Below are 22,713 nucleotides of genomic sequence, written 5' to 3' on the forward strand. Positions count from 1 at the left end.
TCTGCCACGATATCTCATCCCAGCATGAGAATTCTTCTATATGGTTACCAAAATGTTTAAAAGCCCAAAAAGTTGCATTATGTACCTTTGCTGACCACAAAACCCCCAAATGTAGCAGCTACAGTCTGATCAGTTCCCAAATATCACTAAGTTGGTAGTTTCTTGGTGTTTCTGCCACTATATCTCATCTCAGCGTGGGAATTCTTCTGCCATATGGTTACCAAAATGTTCACAAGCCATGAATGTTTCATTATGTACCTTAACTGCCCACTAAACCCCCAATTATAGCACCTAAAGTTTGATGAGTTTCAAAATATCACTGCTTTGGTAGTTTCTTGGTGTTTCTGCCACTATATTGCATCCCAGCGTGGAAATTCTTCTGCCATATGGTTACCAAAATGTTGAAAAGCGCTCAAAGGTTCATTATGTACCCTTACTGATCACAAAGCCCCCAAATGTAGCAGCTACAGTCTGATCAGTTTCCAAATATCACTACTTTGGTAGTTTCTTGGTGTTTCTGCCACTATATCTAATCCCAGCGTGGGAATTCTTCTGCCATATGGTTACCAAAATGTTTACAAGCTCCCAAGGTTTCATTATGTACCTTGACTGACCACAAAACCCCCAAATGTAGCAGCTACAGTCTGATCAGTTCCCAAATATCACTAAGTTCGTAGTTTCTTGCTGTTTCTGCCACTATATCTCATCCCAGCGTGGGAATTCTTCTTCCATATGGTTACCGAAATGTTTAAAAGCGCCCAATGTTGTATTATGTATCTTTACTGACCACAAAAACCCCCAAATGTAGCAGCCACAGTCTGATCAGTTTCCAAATATCACTACTTTGGTAGTTTCTTGGTGTTTCTGCCACTTGTCTCATCCCAGTGTGGGAATTCTTCTTCCATATGGTTACCAAAGTGTTTGAAAGGCCCCAAAGTTGCATGATGTATCTTTACTGACCACAAAACCCCCAAATGTAGCAGCCACAGTCTGATCAGTTTCCAAATATCACTACTTTCAACGAAGGGTAGTTACGCTACGCGTAACGCGTAGATAACGGCAACATAACAGAATTTTTGTCTTTATCTACGCGTTACGCGTAACGGCCGTGCGATTAAGTTAGCGCACCATATTAAGCCCTTTTTTTATGCTTGTTGCGTTATCCGGGCGCGCGGAGCCCCTGAGAACGGGCAAAAAATGAGGCTCAAAAAGCCTTAAATGGTCCGTTATCGCGTTATCCGGGGGATAACGCAATAACGGGCCTCAAAAATGAGGCCCGTTATGTTACGCGCGGGGCCTGAAATGTCCCCGTTACTAGTAAAGTAACGGGGGTAGTTACGTTACCAAAATCGCGCGGATAACGCAACGTAACGTAACTACCCTTTGTTGCTACTTTGGTAGTTTCTTGGTGTTTCTGCCACTATATCTCATCCCAGTGTGGGAATTCTTCTACAATATGGTTATCAAAGGGTTTGAAAGCCCCCAAAGTTGTATTATGTATCTTTACTGACCACGAAATCCCCAAATGTAGCAGCCACAGTCTGATCAGTTTCCAAATATCACTACTTTGGTAGCTTCTTGGTGTTTCTGCCACTATATCTCATCCCAGCGTGGGAATTCTTATGCCATATGGTTACCAAATTGTCTACAAGCACCAAAGTTTCATTATGTACCTATACTGACCACAAAAACCCCAAATGTAGCAGCTACAGTCTGATCAGTTTCCAAATATCACTACTTTGGTAGTTTCTTGGTGTTTCTGCCACAATATCTCATCCCAGCGTGGAAATTATTCTACCATATGGTTACCAAAATGTTTACAATCTCCCAAAGCTTCATGATGTACCTTTCCTGACCACAAAACCCCAAATGTAGCAGCTAAAGTCTGATCAGTTTCCAAATATCACTACTTTGGTAGTTTCTTGGTGTTTCTGCCACAATATCTCATCCCAGAGTGGGAATCCTTCTGCCATATGGTTACCAAAAATTTCACAAGCGCCCAAAGGTTCATTATGTACCTTTCCTGACCACAATGCCCCCAAATGTAGCAGCTACAGTCTGATGAGTGACTGAATGGTCTATACATAGATGCTGGACTGGGACATTTACACCCGGAGAGCCTGCCCCAACTGGATCCCTGAGAATTTCTTTTCATTTTGGTACTCATTTCTTTTAATGATCCCTATCCCTGGTTTAGATCTATTGGCAGAAACACAAAAAAAATACCTAATTGGGAAATATTTTAAAACTGATCAGAACTTTGCAGCTGCATTGGGGTATTGTAATGGGTGATAGATGTACAGAGGCTGTCTTGGGGAGCTTGTGAAAATTTTGGTACTAATATCACGGAAGAATTCCCACGCTGGGTTGAGATATAGTGTCAGAAACACCAAGAAACTACCAAATTAGTGATATTTGGCAACAGATCAGATTGTAGCTGCTACATTTGGGTTTTTGTGGTCAGGAAAGGTACATACAAATGTACGTCATGAAACCTTGGGACCCTTGTCAGCATTCTGGTAACAATATTGTGGAACAAATCCCACACTGGGATGAGATATAGTGGCAGGAACTCCAGGAAACTACCTTTGGAAACTGATCAGACTGTAGCTGCTACATCTGGGGGTTTTGTGGTCAGGAAAGATACATAATGAAACCTTGGGAGCTTGTGAACATTTTGGTAACCATATGGCTGAATAATTCCCGCGTTGGGATGAGATATTGTGGCAGAAACACCAAGAAACTACCAAAGTATTGATGTTTGGAAACTTATCAGACTGTAGCTGCTACATTTGGGTGTTTTGTGGTCAGTAAAGATACACACTGCACTTTTGGGGGTTTGTTAACACTTTGGTAACCATCCGGCAGAAGATATCCCACACTGGGATGGGATATAGTGGCAGAAACACCAAGAAACTACCAAAGTAGTGATATTTGGAAACCGATCAGACTGTAGCTGCTACATTTGGGGTTTTTGTGGTCAGTAAAGGTAAATAATTAAACTTTGTGAGCTTTTAAACATTGTGGTAACCATATGGCAGAAGAAATCGCACTCTGGGATGGGATATAGTGGCAGAAACACCAAGAACCTACCAAAGTAGTGATATTTGGAAACTGACCAAACTGTAGCTGCTACATTTGGGGATTTTGTGGTCAGTAAAGGTACATAATAAAAATTTGGGCGCTTTTAAACATTTTGGTAACCATATGGCAGAAGAATTCCCACACTGGGGTGAGATATAGTGGCAGAAACACCAAGAAACTGCCAATGTAGTGATATTTGGAAACTGATCAGACTGTAGCTGCTACATTTGGGGGTTTTGTGGTCAGGAAAGGTAAATAATGAAGCTTTGGGCGCTTGTTAACATTTTGGTAACCATATGGCAGAAGAATTACCACGCTGGGATGAGATATAGTGGCAGAAACACCAAGAAACTACCAAAGTAGTGATATTTGGAAACTGATCAGACTGTAGCTGCGACATCTGTGGGTTTTGTGGTCAGTAAAGGTACACAATGAGACTTTGGGCGCTTGTAAACATTATGGCAACCACATGGCAGAAGAATTCCCACGCTGGGATGAGATATAGTGGGAGAAACACCAAGAAACTACCAAAGCAGTGATATTTGGAAACTGATCAGACTGTAGCTGCTACATTTGGGGGTTTTGTGGTCAGTAAAGGTACATAATGCAACTTTGTGGGATTTTAAACATTTTGGTAACAATATTGCAGAAGAATTCCCACACTAGGAAGAGATATAGTGCCAGAAACATCAAGAAACTACCAAAGTAGTGATATTTGGCAACTGATCAGATTATATCTGCTGCATAATGGATGTGACCCCAAATACAATATTTCTGGGTTTTATATCCAGAAAGATTTTCCAATGAAATTTTACCTGGAAATATCTAAGTTTATTAAAACCACAGTTTCACCAAAAAAAAATTCAAGGGTTTCCCCTATATACAAGCAATCACAAAAAAATAAAAATAAAATACAAGCTAAATTAATAAACAAACAAACCATACAAATAACAATTGAGCAATATATTTATGTACAAAAAAAGCAAAGGATTTAACAAACTCCCAGCCTGTGACATGCCACAGGTGAAAAGAGACCGGTCTTAACCCGCTCAGCCTGGCGCAAGTGCGTGGGGCAAAAGTCGGGGCTGGAAACCCCTCAGCCAATTGCAAGTGCAATTGGGGAGGGTGAGGATTGCCACCAGTTCTCTGCAAATGCAAGAGGAGGGAGGATCACCTGGGGCAGAAAACTTGGTGCAGGAGATGCCCCCTTTATATCAAGTTGTCATGATTTCGAGTGCTTCATTCTCAGTTTGGCCCAGGATGGCCCGGCCAGAAAGCCACAAGCTGCCACTGTGACCGTTGCCATGTGATGGCTGTCAGTGTGATGTTACATATGTACAACAATTCCGATTGTTGGCTTGGTACAGGCTTACAGCCACTCTACCCCTGAAGCCTACCAACCCAAGCCAGCGCACGGCGATCCGGCAGGGAGTCAAACGCATTGGGGCACAGGGCACACAAAGCGCCACCTGTGGGTTCCCCCAGATGTACCGCCTTAGGGTACTCGTCAGGGGCGTCGTGGATCCCCACTTCCCAATGGGGCCAAGTGGGGCCACCACAAAAACCATGCCGCTGTGTGGGCGCCCTTGTGACGCTGATCTCAAGGGCGCTTGCATGTCGCCCCGGTCATCTGGGCTCAAAGGATTGATCCGCCACGGAGGAGTCCGCTGGGCGTTCGGTGAGGCCATGGCGCCATTCGGGCGCAGGCCTGGTGACGCCGTGTGACCTCGTGTGACTCAAGAGACCCGAGGACGCCATCAGCAGTCGTCATTGAGTCGCTAAAACGCTCGAGGCCACGGTGTGTGTCCCACCGTCAGGCTTGGCTGGGGCCGATCGACCGAGCCGCACCAGCCATCTCTTGCCTCTGCTCTTTGTGGCCGGCGCAGTTCTCTGCCCCCCAATGGGAATGTGTTCAAATTGTGTCTGGTAGCGGCCCAACCATAATGCAATCTGAAGCCCAGACATCCATGCCGTCTGAAACCCAGACATTGATGCCATCTGAAACCCTTGTTCAAATGGTTTCAGGTAAAAGCAAGTTTACATACGTACATAGCAGGTTATTCCTGTGAGGCATGAGCTCCATCCCGTGTCATCCCTCCAAGCGGGTGACTTCTATCTCCAATATCATTCTTTCCAACAATCACCCACTCCCCCTTTGTGGCAGGATATCGCCTCCCGACTTCAGAAGGGTGCGATATGTATTCCTGCCTTTCTGTATGCGCCATCAACCTCAAGGCGTTCCAATTGCGCCCACACGCCGTCCAGCCATGGCGCCCAGAAGTGATCCGCCCAAACTATGCTGCCATGGCGCCCAACTCCTGCGGGGTCACGGTGACGCAGCAGAGGACACCGATCTGACAAACCACTCCCTCGGGCGTGTAGTCATGCCAACTCCCTCTTTGTCAATGTCTGCTAATACGCCGGGCATTTTTGGCCGCCCATCTAACGACGCCTACCTCTGCAATGCAAGCCGCGCCCGCGACCAATGCCTCTCTGCCAACTCAACCCATCCCGAGTTCTTGTCAAGATCTCTCCCCGGTTAATTCTTAGCGCTCCATTGACCACCTGCTAGGTATCCCAACCAAAAACCCACCCGGCCCATGGATATGGCTTCTGCTTGTCTGCCATGGGTTTGGCCCCCACTGAGGAGGACATCAATGTTCCCTTGGCTGCACAATGTTTGTGTGGGGTCTGCCCGTCCCTATGGACAACATGCTGCCCTGAAATTTGCGGCAAAAAACGGAGCCCAGGCTATTGCCAGTAATTTCACAGGTCAGTATCCATGGGACTTTCCTCCCGCCCTCAAAGTCTAGCTCATTGAAACCGGGAAGGACAGCTGCCCAAGCCACCCAAAAAGCCTCATACGTGAACTTTTCCTTGATTGTGACCAAAACCAAACTATGTATTACCCTTGAATTGGCCATTGAAGTTCCCATCACATCCACCCCCAAATCAAACCCACCCCCAAAATAATCTTCACTTTGGAGTCACCAGAAGTCTTGACACTAACGCTCTTGCAGACTCAATCACGCGGGGTTTAATAAAGACTGGGATTTCAGGTGAAAACAGCTTGACTAAAAGGGGCAACATTTGAAGGTATAAAAGCCAGGTACATAGTTGCCCTTCAACTGCTTGGGTTGGAATCTTTTGCGCTAGATTAAGACTCGTCTCTCCTGCAAGCGCCGCAAAGCCGCTGAACTTCTTGCTATCTGAGATGACCAGCATAATTGCCATCACAACACCTGTCGCAGCTGCTGAAGACAAACCGACAGCAGGCGCGGTGTCTCTTGTGGCAACCCCACCAATAGTGCCATTTTGGCCCTGAGCAGTCACACAGCAGCAGGGATGAGCCTTGAAATATCTTGCTCACCTAGCATCAAGAGCTATTGTCCCCCTATGTTTTGTTGTTCCTGCTGAGGCAGATGACCCACCACCAATGGGCGCGGTATGTCTGCCGGTCAAAGTGGTGGAAGTGGTGTCTGAGGCGGACACAGGCGCCAATACTCCTGCCGAATTTGAGGATCACGTAAGATAGACAAGACATCTATCTGATCTACCATCTGAGCCGCCACCAACTGCCTCAGAACCCATCATAGGTCAATCTTGTCCCAAGGTCAGCATGGCTTTCTCCTCAAATCTCACCCAACCCACAACTTTTAAGTTGCAACCCACCACCCGCAGTTGGCCCCTGCTGACACCCTTCCCAGTTCTACAAAATCTATCCGCACTCAATACTTCACTGCAGCTCCCACATGCAATTGGACCAAGTGGGGCAAGCCTATTTGAGATCCGTGTTTGATGATGCTTTATGGAGGTTGCATCTCTCACCAAAGGGACCACATTGCCATGTACAAGCTTTCCAAAACTACATCCAGTACCAGCCAAGGCTAAAAAGAACTGCTGCCATTTCCTATCTTCTCTTCTCTCCAGGTAAGCAATCTGATGACATGCTATACACAAACTAGCCCTTTGAGACAATCCCTTGTTTTTTTAACTGTTTTGTAATTGTTTTGAAAGTAGCCAAATAACAAATACACATATGGATAAATGGCCCTGGGAGCTTGAAAGTGCAGCGGCGTAGCCGCCTTAAACTCTAGTACCTCATTAATCTGTGGTTGATAACAAAAGTAGATAAAAAAATAACCTGACAAAAATATGCTAAACCATGGTAAACTCATTTCAAAAGGGCCTTCCATGCATGTAGCACTTCAAGTGTGATATGCAATATCTCCAGGAAGTTTAACCAACCAAATTAAAAATGCGTGCAGGATGGTATCATGAGAGAGGTCAGGGGTCAATGTTTTTCCTTTTTTGAAAAAAAGCAGATTTGGAGACTTCTGATAACATCAATTGTTGAAGTAAAAAAAAAGAAAAAACATTTGAGACCCCTCAGCCACCCTGGATTAATCCTAAAACTTGCAATGTATTTTTTTCAGGAAGAATTGAATGGTGTATGTAGAAATTTATGAATGTTATCAGGCAAAAAAAAAGAAAAGATTCCTGTGGCTTGAAGATAACACAGGGGGAAGGAGAGAGATTATAGAAGAGTAATAAGGAGACATGGAACACAGACAAAGGTATCAAGAGGAATAATATAACAAAAAAAGTGATCTATATAAATTGATCAATATAGGCTATATTGATCAATATACGACATTGCAAATTCATCCATGTTGGTAGTGAGATCTGACCTCCGCCGCAGCGCTGCAAGACATCGATGCATGCATCCCATGCACCGCCAACGAGACAGACGCCTTGATCACTGAGGAGACCAAAGCAGTGTGGAGTTCTGGAGCGCACTCAAGATGAAAATACACAGGCAAGATCTCCAGGCCCAACCGCGCGGAGGGAGCCGCATGCTCAAGACGTATCAGGATTTCCTTTTCTCCATTTGTCTATCTGTCCCTCTTCCCCCCTTCCTATGTCTCCTTCTTTTCCCTTTCTTTCTTTCTTTCTTTTCTTTTCTTGTTTGTTTCTTTCTGTTTCTGTACCTTTTCTCTTTTTTTCTTTCTGTTTCTTCCTTGCGCGCGTTGGAGAGGTTGAGTTGGAGGAGGGTTGGTTCTTTTGTTTGTTTTCAGATGTTTGGTTTGGTTGCTTGTCTCTTTGGTTGTTCTTTCTCTTTTCATCTTCTCATCCTAGTTGTATGGGCGCGGCGGGCACGAGGGCTTGTCGCGCGGCATGTCGCGGGCCTGAATCCAAGTTCAGCCGAACTTGGAGGAGGGATCCGGATGGTATCCACCTCCGAACCACGAGGAATATCATCAATCTTTGAGTTCTGAAGTTTATTGATCCCGGATCGTGTCGATCCTTCCCCGCATACTTCAAGAGTTTTGAGTACCTGAGTATTCTGAGTTTCCCTTCATCTGATCACTTCCCGATAATCCCAACGACCGCGCCAGCTTCCTTCTATCTTTATCCAAGCTTTTCTACCCCACCAAAACCGCTGAGGGTATTCCAACCCCCTTGTCCCCTCTCAACAAATCCCTCCCCCCAACCGCTATCATTTTATTCGATTTTCCCAATACTTTCTTGCAGGATCACTGACAAGGGCAGCACTCAGCACCTTCCCCTCAACCGACTGCCACGGCTCAGACCCAACAGGAGTCCATAGCGGCCATGGTGCGAGAATTCACAGACTCAGCACCCTACCTCGATCTGGCTCTCAAAGCCCGTATAGCAGCCATCTTGGGCCCCTCATTGGATGAGCTGTACGTACAAGCCCCATTGTCCACTGCACTCCATCTCCATCCTTTACACAAGGGCAGGTGCTTACGGGGTTGCATACACACAGTGCAAGTTCCTTGGCCCCAAGTGAGGCGACCTCAGACCCAGCGGCCACAGCTTGATCAAGGACTACATCAACAAGAGATGCCTACAAATCACGTTTTTCTCATCCCTGTTCACTCAATGGTTCCTTTTTTTCTTCTATGCACACCAACCCTCCTCAAACAGGTACCACAGTCAGTTAGGCCCTGGAAAGCGGACTCACCAACGTCACATATTGTCAAGCCACCGACACCAAGGACCAAAGAACCACTACTTCAAGCTCAACCGACCATGCAAAAAAATGACGTCTTTGACTCCCCCTGCTCATCTGTATTTCTCAAGCACATCCCTCAACACGTTTTAAAGCCCGCCCACTTGAACTATTGCTTCCCTTTTTTTATAGGGGAGGAGATTTGTAACCCCCCCGCCTTCAGGGTGTCACAAGATGGATCACAGGATCCTAAACAGAACCATACTTAGTCCAACCATTCCCCCGCCCCTCCTAGTTCAGCAGAGATGTTCCTTCCATCTCTCCTGAGCTAGGTGAGTCCGCCCAGTTTCCTCTTCTCTCTCCTTTCCTCTCAGCTTGAAAATAGTCTAACAGAGATGTTCCTTCCATCTCTCCTGAGCTAGGATTGCGCAATCAAAGGGAAAATTGGTTCCAGAAGTCCTCCCAAGGCCTCAGACTTGTCCTCAGCCTCGTCCCCTCGCCCTCGTAATCGCACAGTGAAGCTCTCCTTGTTGAGAGCTTACACTTTTTTTTTCTTGAACCAACCTTGTGGCCGCCTTTCAAAAGAAGCCTGGCCTGCCCTCAAACCTTGTAACTGGCCCATAAAGCCCCTCGCCCTCAAACCTCGCAACTGGCCCAAAAATCCTCCTCGTCCTCAAACCTTGCAAGTGGCCCATAAGACCCTCATCCTCAAACCTCACAACCGCCAAAAGGCCCCTCCAACCGTTCTCCTTGTCCTCCACCGCTTGCGTGTTATCCACCCCTTTGGGTCATCCCGGCCGACCCACCTCATCCCCACTGGCCAGCCATGTCCGTCCCACCCGCCCTGCACTCCTGTTGACCCGCTGACCGATTCCTTGCCCCTGGAAGATACGAGGCGCGGATCAGACACCTAGAGGAGAGCGTGCACCTCCTGCTATCTAAAACAACGCTTGGGTGGGCCTCCCTTGTCCCCTCCGCTCCCCTGGATGGAGCATTCCAATATTCAATTGATCAGGTTCTTGAGCCCCTAATTTCCAAACAAGCAGCGCACTCGCTCAAACTCTTGGCTCAATACTCGGTCCCCACCTTGGTTACTCCCAAGCGGTCGCCTATCCGGCTGAAGCCACCGGCCATGTCACCACCCTTGCCTCGCTCCTCAATGCCCTCCACCACCCACTGCTCAGAACCCCTCACATGCAAGACCCCGGCCGCAAGGCCCCCAGGCCTTTCCTGCAGTGCCTCGCCCCCACCACCCCCCTGCTCTTCCTCTCCAGGAGGGCCTTCTCCGTCCCGGGTACCACCCCCCTCAACATCCTCATTGACGCCATCTCCGCGATCTGGTTCGCCTCCCCGTTCAGCTTTGACACGCCCACCCTCCACACCAGCCTTGACCTCGCCTCCAGCATCCGCAACCGTGCCCACCTGCCGGCTTTCTGGACTTGACTTGTCACAGCCATGTCCTCGACGTCAAACTAGCCAATCAACTCTGTCTCAGAGGGGTCAATGGGGTCCCTCTGAGCAGAGAATTGAACTTCTCATTTATCCAAGCCCGACGTCTCTGAAACCCCAACCCGCCCTCGCCGAACGGCTACCTTTGGCCACACCCCTATCTAGCTCAAGTCCGGCATCCCAGGCCTCCACCATCACAACAACAGTCCTCCAGCCAGGATTGTCCCCGCCCCGTCGCCCAATCATCTTCCCAATCTCCTCCCCCTCGCCCTCCTCGTCCCTCCTGACCCAAAGCCGCATCCTATCCCCCCGCAGTTAGTCCCACCCCCCGCCGTCAAACCAGCAGACTCGCCCAGTCCCTCGCCTACTGTCCCTCCTCCTCCAGGGCCCTCCGCTCCGAGCCTTGGCTGTCCGCAAGCGTCCTTCCCACCTGATTCTGCTAATTTGCAACCAGTCTTGGCACCCTCACCATCAGAGCCCGGAAGCCCTCCTCAAGCAGACCCCAACCCAGAGGATGATCAGGAATATCTCAGGGCCTTGGACAAAGCATGGGAGGCGTTCAAGGCTGAACTGGACCTCAAGTATGGTACTGGACCGTAGATCAAAATCAATTACCAGTATCAAGGAAGCCTCAAAGATGAAATGACTGACTCAGCCTCACCCGCAACACCCACTCCTGCATCCACTTCCTGATTTGCTTCCCCGCCCCTTTGCTCTCTGCTCCCAACACCCCAGCCGCACCAAATTTCCCCGACAGCATCATCACCAACACCCTCCCCAGTCTGTCCCACCCACATCCTCAGATCTTCCTGTGCCCGGACCGCCGGATTCAATCCAAGCCTCCAGCCCACCCAACGTCCCCCCTCCTCCCATCCCCATGCACAACATTGTTATCTTCCCTTTTTTTCATAGGGGGGGAGAATGTAACCCCCCGCCTTCGGGGTGTCACAAGATGGATCACAGGATCCCAAACAGACCCATACTTAGTCCAACCATTCCCCCGCCCCTCCTAGTTCAGCAGAGATGTTCCTTCCATCTCTCCTGAGCTAGGTGAGTCCGCCCAGTTTCCTCTTCTCTCTCCTTTCCTCTCAGCTTGTACATAGTCTAACAGAGATGTTCCTTCCATCTCTCCTGAGCTAGGATTGCGCAATCAAAGGAAACATTGGTTCCAGAAGTCCTCCCAAGGCCTCAGCCTTGTCCTCAGCCTTGTCCCCTCGCCCTTGTCATCGCACAGTGAAGCTCTCCTTGTTGAGAGCTTACAAGATTGTAACCCCTCCCCTTGGAGGTGTCACAAGCAGGATCACAGGATCCCAAATGATCCCATAATTAACCCAATCACTCCCCCGCCTCTCCTGGCTTGGTAGAGATCACCTTCACATCTCTCCCAAGCCAGGTAAGCTCTCACCCCAAACTTCCATCTTTTCCTTTTCTTTTCCTCCACCTCAATGTAGATAGTCTGACAGAGAGATCACCTTCACATCTCTCCCAAGCCAGCCAGTAATCCACCCCACCGCGGTTCTAGAAAACTCTTGAGGCCCTGCCTCCGTGTCCCCGAGTCCCCTATACCAGTGAAGAGCCCCACTCCAGTAGTGGGCTCTTACATGGTGATCCTGTTGTCTCCACAAACCTGCAGGCCAGGAAGCACCCCCGCCGTGTAGGGTTAAAATTGCATGAGGAAACAGAATATGAATTCTAAACAAGGATATCTCTTAAGATGAAAAAGATATGAAGTAATTTATGTGTAGAAAGGTATAAAAGGAAGACTTTAGGTCAGCTGTTCTGACTCTAAGGCTGACAGCACATGAGGTGGGGGTGAGTGGAGATGATTGTGGAAGGATGAGGAGAGGAGACCTTCCACGTGCGCTGTCTCAGATATACTAACAACAGGTGAAATGAATTTGAAATGTGAGAAAGATGAAATAAATGTATGTAGCAAAAAGAAAGAGACTAAGACAGGAAACACCGGTTGACTAACTTAACACTAGGGATGGAACGACTGGACCTGGGTACCCGCGGCGGGTACGGGTACTGCCCGCTTTTTTTGCCCAAGATGGACACCCGTACCCGGACCCAGACACGCCTGGGAGCCCAGGGGCGGGTACCTGGGTACTTATTGCGGGTACTCACGGGTACCTCCCACTAAAAACAGACTACTCGTGCTTCATTTCATGCAATGTAAACTACATATCACTCTACTACTACGAGCTCAGTTACCTTTCTCTTATTCTTCATCATCCTTGAATCCTTGACCCCTTCATTCCAACAATTGAGAACCCCTGGTGGGATTTTCCCATTCTTAGAATAAAAAGCCACGGTCATTCCCCTGCTCACCAATGTCTCACTGAGCCGGTGCATGGATGCAGTCACATAGCTTCTACCAAAACTAAAGGCTTGCTCTACATTGACCAATGTAGCTGAATCAGAAAGACATTTAAGCTTAGAGTGCGTAAAAATAAAAATAAACAAATACAGGGAAAAAAACAAACATACCTGGACAGCTCAATATATCAAGAGCCATTTTTAAAAGGCCCCCATACTTGTTGCCTCTTGTCTTCTGCTTTAACCACCACTCAACAGTGTTGACCGGGTTGAATTCATCTAAGATTATGTTGCCCGCCAGCCAATTATCAATTGGGTCAGAGCACTACAAACATTTATTATTTTGCCCAAAAATAAAATAAAAGTCAACATGAAAAAAATAAAACCAAAATTTCACTCAGGGGAACAAACTGAGCATGCTGAGCCAAAAAAATAAAATGTCCCAAACTGAGCAAAAAACATTAAACCAAAATTTCACTCAGGGGAACAAACTGAGCATGCTGAGCCAAAAAAATAAAATGTCCCAAACTGAGCAAAAAACATTGGACAATGTTTTGGGATGGTTTTTTTTCACGGGCCTGGCGGGCCTGGAGCGGGCTTGAGCAGGCCTTGAGCGGGCCTGAGACGGGCCTGCCCCAAAAGCACATTGGGTCAGTATTAAAGGAGTTTTGCCTTGCCCTGGGAGCTTCTTGGGCTTTTGATGGGCCCAAATCTCAACATGGGCTTTTGGTGGTCTAGAAGTATCAACCCAGGCCACTGAATAGCGCATGGGCCTTTGAATTCCCAAAAAGCCCACCATGAGCCCCCACATAGCTAATGGGTTGTTGGTAGCCCATGAAGATCTCCATGGGCCAACAGATACCCTCATGGGCTTTTGGTGGCCCATGAAGATCTCCATGGTCCAACAGATATCCTCATGGGCTTTTGGTGGTCCAAAAAGCTCCCCATGGGCTTTTTGTGGCCCAGAAAGGAAGCAAAAAGCCCATGGGATCCCATGATGGAAGTATCTGTTGGCCCATAGGGATCTTCATGGGCCACCAAGAGCCCATTAGCTATGTGGCGTCTCATGGTGGGCTTTCTGGGAATTCAAAGGCCCATGCGCTATTCAGTGGCCTGGGTTGATACTTCTAGACCACCAAAAGCCCATGTTGAGATTTGGGCCCATCAAAAGCCCAAGAAGCTCCCAGGGCAAGGCAAAACTTCTTTAATACTGACCCAATGTGCTTTTGGGGCAGGCCCGTCTCAGGCCCGCTCAAGGCCTGCTCAAGCCCGCTCCAGGCCCGCCAGGCCCGTGAAAAAAAACCATCCCAAAACATTGTCCAATGTTTTTTGCTCAGTTTGGGACATTTTATTTTTTTGGCTCAGCATGCTCAGTTTGTTCCCCTGAGTGAAATTGTGGTTTTCTTTTTTTCATGTTGACTTTTATTTTTTCTTTGGGCAAAATAATAAATGTTTGTAGTGGAGGGTGAACTAACTGCGCGTGCGGCCAATGCAGCCCCAAGTTGAGAGATGAAACCACTTTGGGGCTGAACAGGGAGTCAATCTCACTTTGCTTGCAAGCAAAGAACACCAATTGAAACCATGGTGTACTTACTTTGGCCTTAGTAATCTCCGTTCTTGAGGCTGTATCTTCTTTTGGCTTATAATTTCTAACCCACAACTCTCAAGTGAGTCTGATTGCCTTGTCAATCCATTCTTGGCTCCACCCGGCTACTTTAAAGTATTGATCTTTGAATGATGGATGTAAGACTGGTAAGAGTAGTGTGAGTTTGAGCAAGAATCAAAAGAGGAGGCTGACTGATGGAACCAACGTAACCATTTCTATTTGGTACAGAGGCAAGCAGTCAGTTAACGTGTAATACTTGTTTGTAAGCTTCAGCCCAGCACAACAAGCGTTCCTCAAAGCCGGGGGGAACTTTTTCTTGGTAATGACAGTTGACAGATGTTCAGTTATCTGGTTGATAAACACTACCACATGTGACAACCATGCCGAGCCTCCAGTAAATACTTGAATGGTTATCTCATAGAAAAGCTGGAGTACAGCTGACAGATCCTTTGCTAATTTGATGTCGGTGTCATTTATTTGGGAAGACCGAGTAACACCATACTGTTTATCTTGCTGCCATTCCAAACTGAAAGAGATAAGTCAGAAAATCATCATTGTTGGAGGATTTGTATTGATTAACTTACATTGCAGAGTGACACCTGACAACGCCATTCAGTTGCACAAGAGTTGAGTTCCATCTTGTAGCTACGTCTCGTTTGATATTGTGAGGTTTTTCAAAGCTTTTCTTCTCACAAATTTTGAGAAATAGTGCTTTTGAGTTTGGTGATTTGTTGAGTTTTTGGGTGATTGATTGGAACTGATTTTTGCAGGAAGATTAATTTATAATGGTTTCCAAATTAGCAGAAGCATTGGACTGACCTTTTCAAGAGTTTGCTGACAGATACTGGAGGTGTATCAATCGTCTTATCAATGTCATCATTGTCCAACTCCTCGGGGTCCTCCAATCTGGCCACATCGCCAGTCAAATCTGTAGGGTTTTCTTCTTCATCTCCTGAGATGTATGAATCACCACCCTTGGGGAAACTGGAGGAGAGAGGAAGAGCATTATATGAGGAAAGGAGAACATTAGCTGAGGAATGACAATTGAAAAAGAGAAAAGCTTACAGTTCAATCTGCTTTTCAGCATCTGCTATCCCATCATCTGACCCGTTGTCTGATATATCCTCCAATGGATTTTCCAGCTTGTCCATCTGTCTCTTGCGCTTCTTGGGTCCAAATGGTCGGAGTATTGCTTTTGCAATAAGATTCAGTATATGCGCAAAGCAGCAGATCCATTGGGCCTCCCCCTTGAAGTTCGGCCACTTAAGCTTCTTTAATTCATTGACCATCACCTTATTGTTAGAAGCATTGTTGGATACTATACCACATATCTGGATAATATACAGTTGGATCAATGTTTGGAAAACATAGACTCAATAAAAATAACTTACTTTGTCTTTAATATCAAACTTTTCAACAATCAATTGTATTGTTTTGGCCAAATACACCCCTGTGTGGCTCTGAGATAATTGGATGAAGTCTAGGGGCATCATATTGAACTCGTGTTTCCAACCATCCCCATGGCAAAGATGGTATACCACTACCCCAAGAATGTCAAATCTGTTGGGAGATTGCCAAGCGTCTACGCCGAGATACAGTGCTCCAGTGTGGCTCTGGAGGTTTAAAAAAATGAGCTCAAAATTAGAATTACCAAAAAAATGAAAGTGAGATGGGATTTTTAACCTTCAAATCCGATTTCACATTTTCCTGGACCGCGGTGTATAGTTGATGAATGGCCTTTGAGATCAAATGTTGGTGAGGTAAGTTTTTGAGAACCGTTGGATGTAAGATGCTCTTCAAGCTGAGGTCTTCAAATACAGAGAAAGGTCATGCAGACTCGGCACACCAAATTGCACACAATTGGGTGACCTATTGAGGGGCAGGTCAATAGGTAATCATTGCCAGGGGAGGATCAAGCAGTAATAAATTAAACTCACCTCACACAAGTCAATCTCGCCCGTTCCTGATATGCCTAGTGATGCAAGACTGCGGCTGCCATCACCCTGGCTCTGTCGCTTCAAGCAGACCGCTGCGTGTTTCAGGAGATTGCTACACAACGAGTCGGTCATCAGCCAATTGATTTTGGTTCCACACCTGTTATGACAAACCAAGACCTTGTGTGTGAGATAATTGGAGGATGAAGCGGGCAGAATAAACATATACTCACATCTTACACAGATACACAATCATTCTGCGACTGTTCTTATCAAGCTGTTGGGATAGCTGTGGGACGTGGTAAGATCTGTAACTGGAACTCTGGGCTTTCTTGGCAATTTTTTTGGCTTGGACTTTATAGTTTAACAATGTTAGCAGGGTGGAAGGGGAAAGTGGAAAAAACGGGTTGAGGAGCTTACTTAATTCTTCTTGATTGCTCATTGGTTTTGGGAGCTGGCTTCCACTTCCATCCTTGTTGATGGAATCCTGTGTGACTTCGAGTTTGTCTGGATCGTCTGGAGTGGGGGATCCAGCAGAACTGGGGAGAGGAGTGGCGGTTCGGGCCTTCTTGTGCGGACGGCGACACATCGAGGGCTGTCGAGGGCTTGTTCGTATTTTGGTGAGTCTGGATATCTAGATATACAATGAATTGTATGGGGGATATGTCATCACCGACCCCCCGTGACCCCCCTCCCTCCCCCACCAGGGGGGTTGCAGGCGGGTACCCGCGGATATACCCGGGTATTAACAAAAATAATGGGGAAAATTGGCACCCAGACCCGTACCTGGCACCCGCAGCGAGGGTACCCGCCCCCAAAATGAGTACCCGCCGGCGGGTGCCAGGTACCCGCCACGGGTACTTGAATTCCATCCCTACTTAACACCCGGCAAGCTGGATATATATGATCCAGCTCAGCGAGTGATGTCCACCCGGTGAGATGGAGAGGAGTCCCCTTGCCGAGCTGGATACGCAGAGAGGAATCCTCCCAGCAAGCCTGAATCCGTGCACAACGGTGTAACCACTTCGCTGCAGAAAGCGCAGCGGTTTTGGCGGCCACTTTGCTGCGCTGAACTTAGCGGCCCAGCCCGCTGAGCTATTGCTTTTTGGGCTGAGGAAAAAGCGTCCCGTTTCTAAAGCGCGCTTTTTTAGCGGCCGTGCAGCGGGAAGCGCGCTCAGCGCTCAGTTTAGCGGTGAAAAATCGTGCTTCCCGCTTTTGTAGCAGTTTTGCAGCAGTCTCAAACCCGCTTTTTTATAAGGGGGGTGGGAGAAAGCGGTATGAATATTGCACTTTTCTAGCAGTCTGGCAGTGGTCAAAGTGAGGGAGTAAAAGGGGGGGGGGGGGGGGGGGGAAGATCCCTTTTTTCAATTGGGGTGCGGCCCACTACGGGGGAAGAGAAACATAATTATTCAATCAAACAGATAAGGAAAGAGACTACTTAAACTAACCTCTGATCATGATGTCGCGACATCTCTTGTTTTTTTACCTGATACTTCATGAAATTTGGGGTGTTTGCGGTCGCGTCGATGACGTCTTGACAGTCCAAAAAAGGGATGAGCAGACAAAAGTAGGTGGGAATTTCGGTTAGAAAAAGACCTAATTGAAGTATGGGTTGTAAACGCGCAGCCAGAATATTCATAATCAAAAGCGCAGCAGCTGAAATTGTAGCGGGTTAAAAGCGCAAAAGCGACATATCAAGCGCAAAAGCGGCGGACTAAGCGCTTCCCGCTGCGCTGCGCTGTTTTGTTGTTAAAGCGGTGTTTTTGCCGCTGCGCTAACGCTAAATGGCTTGGAAAAAAAGCGGGGAGCCACTACTTTCAGCGGTAGCGCAGCGGGGCTCCCGCTGCGCTACCGCTTTGTGGGCTGGCCACGTAGCGGTTCTCCGCTGCGCTGCGCTAAATGGCCGCTTTTTTAGCGAAGCGCAGCGTTTTGCTGGGAGACCTTCGCCAAGCTGGATCTACCGGGTCAAGGCCCTGGATCCCCCCGGGGAGTGAGAGGTCGCCTTCCGGCCAAAACCCAGTACCGCACCAGGCACCGCTGCGCGGGTGCGAGGCAGGTGGGGTACCCGCCGCGGGTACCAAATGGCTATGTATCTCTCATTTTGGTGGGGACTTTTTTAAAACCAATCTCCCACATGAGTTTCTGCACGTTTTTTGCTCCAAGGCAAGTCATATAAAAAGTAAATACAAATAATCATGGAGCCAGGATGGAGGGCGGCAGGACAATAAGGGTTTGTGGGTTTTGGTTTCTCCCCAAATTGAGTGTATAATTTCGACATAGATTTCGCCAAAAGAGTTGGCTGCGTTATTGTCAAATCTTGGGATCCCGGCGCAACAGCTTGGAGGTCAAGTGCTTGGCTAGGGTGATGGTGGGGGTGCTGAATCTGAATCGACGTCCTGAGCTTCTTGTTTGTGACCGCCAAGGCAATGCTCCCCGCACTGTTTACAAAACGCACAGTCGATGGGATTCTCGCACTTGCTCTTGTAGACACAATTGCCGTCGGGTGGGTCTTCAGTGGGTTTGCTTCGGCCCCCGAGCACATCGGCGGACTTGCAGAGTTGTGTCGTTTCGCCCTCGCCTGGGATGCTAACACTTGACGCATAGCTTGCACACATCAAGATGAGGAGAGTATGAAAAAGCTTCATGACTGGTCCTGCAAGGCAAGACTCAGGGAGTCAGAATGTGAAATCAGATAGGTACGGCGCAGAGATGTAGACCGCCCACCTTGTGGGTTGTTCTTACTAAACAGCTAGTGAACCCTCTGCGGCGGTAGTGGAGTAGTGGTGAAATAAGCTTGAAAAGAAGACTGCTGTCAGCTGCCGTTCAGATAAGTAATCAGATGGGAAGTTAATTCACCTTAGCGGTTGATGAACCTATGTGTTAGGTGGAAAGAGGGTGCGGAAACGAAAGTGATGGTGCGCGGCGGATGGGTGCGATGAGAGGTGACGATGGGCAATTTTCAGCTCTTTTTATAGTCGGTCCACCAACGCTCAGTGACTTTGCTCTTCGCACTTGTGTTATCCTGCCCCTAGGGTGTGCCAAGAGTGGCTGTGCATGTATCAGGGCCCGAATAGAACATTTTAGCCAAATCAGAATGGTAAAACTAAGGGGGCCATATACTTCCTAAAACATTATCATCAAACCATTCTGTAGATTTCGCGGTTGGTCGAGGTCCTTCAAGGTCTTTCAGGAATCACAAGAGATCACAAGAGTGTGCATCTGTGTGCATGACAAGTATTAGGGTCTGTATGTACCATGTGCACCGTATGTGATGGAAGGTGAGCGACCTCCCGTCCCCGACTGTTTTGGTGCAGCTCTCGTGATTTATCGATAGCACATCGCGGAGTGTTAAAGCCTCTTTTTGATCATTGCAGCATGGGCCACCAGCAATTATGAATAGGGATACGTATCCAGCTCTCATCCATTTTTTTGATAATCTCTTGTTGGTGGGTCAGCGACTCTGGCGGATCTTGGTTGCGGCAGGTTGCGGCTCGCTCACGATATTCGAGGATGGGCCAGCCTATAACATGCATACAGACATGGTGGACTCGTGGCGGATGATAGTATGCCCCGAGACTTAAAACAGGTTAGCTGAGCAGCAGACTGCGACGGGAGTGGGGCCACTCCCGTCGGTCGTGAAGTTTGGGGGGCCGCCGGTTGGCGTGTAGAGCGCTCCGACCTGCTCCGACGCCCGGTTCGATCGTCCATGAAACTCTCGTCGGCCCGCGCGCCCCCATCAGCAGCGGTAAGGCCAAGCAGTCCTCGAGATTCGAAACTTGTCTCAAACAGTTATGTGTGGGTTCATCTCCTACCGCCGTTCCTAGTTTCATTCCCCCGTGCCCAGCCAGGCCCCGCCTCTCCCAGGCTCCGCAGACTCGTTGGAGCCGAATAATTATGGAATTAGACCACCTTAGGTAACGGTCTGTCAACAACACTCCGTTCCTGGGGCCCAGCACCCCCAACTCGGATGCACACAGACTGGCTCGGCGGGCTATGTATATACATAAACCTTCAAGGGACTTGGTCCCCAACCAGTATTGTCTCCCCCCGGTTCACTCTCTTTCATGTTTCATGCTTGCGTGGAGTCCCCCCCCCTCCCCCCTTGTCCTTACATACTCTCGATCAAGCGGCCCTCAACGGCGCCAGAACGAAAACATGTCGCACGTCTCAGCCCAGACACTCCCTTGATTGCTCAACTCTGAGAGTTCAGCTTATGCAACCCTTCCTTTAAATTCTTACCGGGCCGCTTCTAGGACTAACCCCCCCAAAATCTCGAGGGCTAGACTCTCCCACATTCTCACCCTTCTCGTTTGTTCCCTCTACCCTCGCCCCACTCGGTTTAGCCGTTGACACGACGCTCTGCCAGCTTCTTCCTCTTGAGTCCATAGACACACATACCAGCGCCACCTTGCAGTCTGGGTAGGACTTGGTCACTTTTTGAAACACTACGGATTTGCATCTCCACCTTTTAACACACTCTTTTTCTCTCCGCCATTGCCATGTCGAAGCAATCAACTGAGACTAAGGGTAAGCTGCATCCAATGCACAACTTGTCCTTGACACGTTTTACCCAGTCCAGAGGCTAACACTCAGATGGGTATGCGCATTCTTTCAGCGTCTATCGGGTCGTCTGCAAGCTCATCATCAACACTGCACAATTGGAAACCTGCCTCTCTATCTTCACGACCTCGCTCTTATTCCCGACCTCCTCCTATAGCAGTGCACCCATGCACATCGCCTCGAGACATGCCACCCTTCCAGCCATCCAATCCACCCTCCAACAAGACGCTAGGACACTCTGGGCTACCCAAAACTTTGATTGAACCTCTTGATTCACCGGCATTCTTGAAGGGAGACCTTAACTTCTCCACTTTCCGAGAGAGAGCTGCACTGGCTATCGCTGAATGGGGACCTTCCCCCACGGGCTCACATTTCCCAGCAAGTGATCTTCGTGCTCTCACCCCTCGGCGCAATCAATTCAATCTTGGAACAAGCCTGGCCCCCTCGACAAACCATGGCCTCAAGGCTCCCAGTCCCGGGCATCATTCCCCGGGACAATGCCATCTCCCTTCTCCCCCGCCCACACCTCTTACCCCTGGTCCCTACTCTCGCCCCCAACATCGCGAGCAAAGCTCGGCCACCCGCCGCTCGTCGCTCAAGTTCGGCAAGCGTCCAAGGCCATGTCCACTTCAGCTCAAGCAAACCAAGCTGCCCGAAAAATCGGAAAATTCATACCACGATGACATGGAAAATTTCCGTAACGTCCGTTTCGCCGACGGCTCTCCCCTTCGAGGCTCTACTTGGTATGTCTATTCATGTCCAGTTCAAGCCGAAAAATCCAATCTAACCTCCATGGCATTGGCATCACAGGCACATAACACAATACCCCGCCAGACTTGCTTCACCGCCGATTTCTGCAGCAAATCTTAGTCTGGCAGACCTAGTCGAGCTGGAGGCCATAAAACAATCCCTTGGCACCTGGTGTGGTGAGTTGCTGTCTCCCCCGGATCTCCACGAGACGATGAGAATGAGCCGCTCAAGCTGATAACTTGTGTGACCAGGCGAGATGATGGGGTCGCCGATGCGTGGCTCGTTCAGTCAGTCCTCGACATGCTCTCTATCCGAGTCAGACGGCCAGAAGAGCTGGGCACCCATACACACGCCACTGCCCATCTCTGAAAGCCCAACCTCTTCGCCCATTTCCTGTCCCGAGGAACTTGATGACCTGTGGGGCGAAGTCGGGTGGCCCCACTCACCGGACTACGATTCAGACTGCGACAGCGAGATCTTTGAGGGTATGCATTGAATACATCAAGCCTGCCCTCCACCCTCATCTTGTCGCTGCAGCATCCTGCCCGGCCTTCTTGAACTTCGCATTTATTTTGTCGTTTTTGCATGTTTGCTTCTCGCTGCCCCTGCGTCACAAACTTACTGCTCCCTGTCTTGTGGCGAAATTTGCATTTCTTTTCGTCCTACCACGCTTTCATTCTTTCGTTCCCTTTTTTTCTTCTTTATCGCCCTCTTCTTTATCATCTCTTTCTCTGCCATTTTCACCGGGCAAATGGTTACATCCTTCGCTTACTTTGTGCCGCCTTATTGTAAGTCCAATAGATGTATATTTCTTTATCAAAGCCCCATGATTTAAAGATGGAGGTTCCAGTCGTTTTACCATTTCTGTTTTCAAAGCTGTAGAACTTACTATGTACTGGGTTAAAAATTCAAGATGCGCCACTTGTTTTTGTTTGTTTTTTTGGGGTTAGGTTTATTAGGTCGAGGTTTTTTTTTTGCTTCCTTTTTTTACTCCTCAGGATTTAGAACTGCCCTTCTTTCTTTCTGTATGTGTA

The 22,713-nt window shown here is 48.3% G+C and overlaps 2 protein-coding genes across 2 annotated transcripts; both read left to right on the forward strand.

The window, feature by feature from the left end:
- Window positions 1–8,700: 8,700 nt before the first annotated feature.
- PtA15_6A580 (uncharacterized protein) lies at window positions 8,701–11,110 on the forward strand (the record flags this gene model as incomplete). The annotated part of the gene is made up of 2 exons (XM_053170300.1): window positions 8,701–8,703; window positions 10,826–11,110. The coding sequence occupies 2 exons, from the start codon at window positions 8,701–8,703 to the stop codon at window positions 11,108–11,110; spliced, it is 288 nt and encodes a 95-aa protein (XP_053021505.1).
- Window positions 11,111–20,868: 9,758 nt separating this feature from the next.
- Window positions 20,869–22,175, forward strand: PtA15_6A581 (uncharacterized protein; the record flags this gene model as incomplete). The annotated part of the gene is made up of 4 exons (XM_053170301.1): window positions 20,869–20,896; window positions 20,985–21,672; window positions 21,740–21,855; window positions 21,931–22,175. 4 exons carry the CDS (start codon window positions 20,869–20,871, stop codon window positions 22,173–22,175), a joined length of 1,077 nt encoding a protein of 358 aa, XP_053021506.1.
- Between the last annotated feature and the right edge of the window lie 538 nt (window positions 22,176–22,713).

The sequence above is a fragment of the Puccinia triticina genome, chromosome 6A (assembly GCF_026914185.1).
Source record: "Puccinia triticina chromosome 6A, complete sequence".
Lineage (NCBI taxonomy): Eukaryota > Fungi > Basidiomycota > Pucciniomycetes > Pucciniales > Pucciniaceae > Puccinia > Puccinia triticina.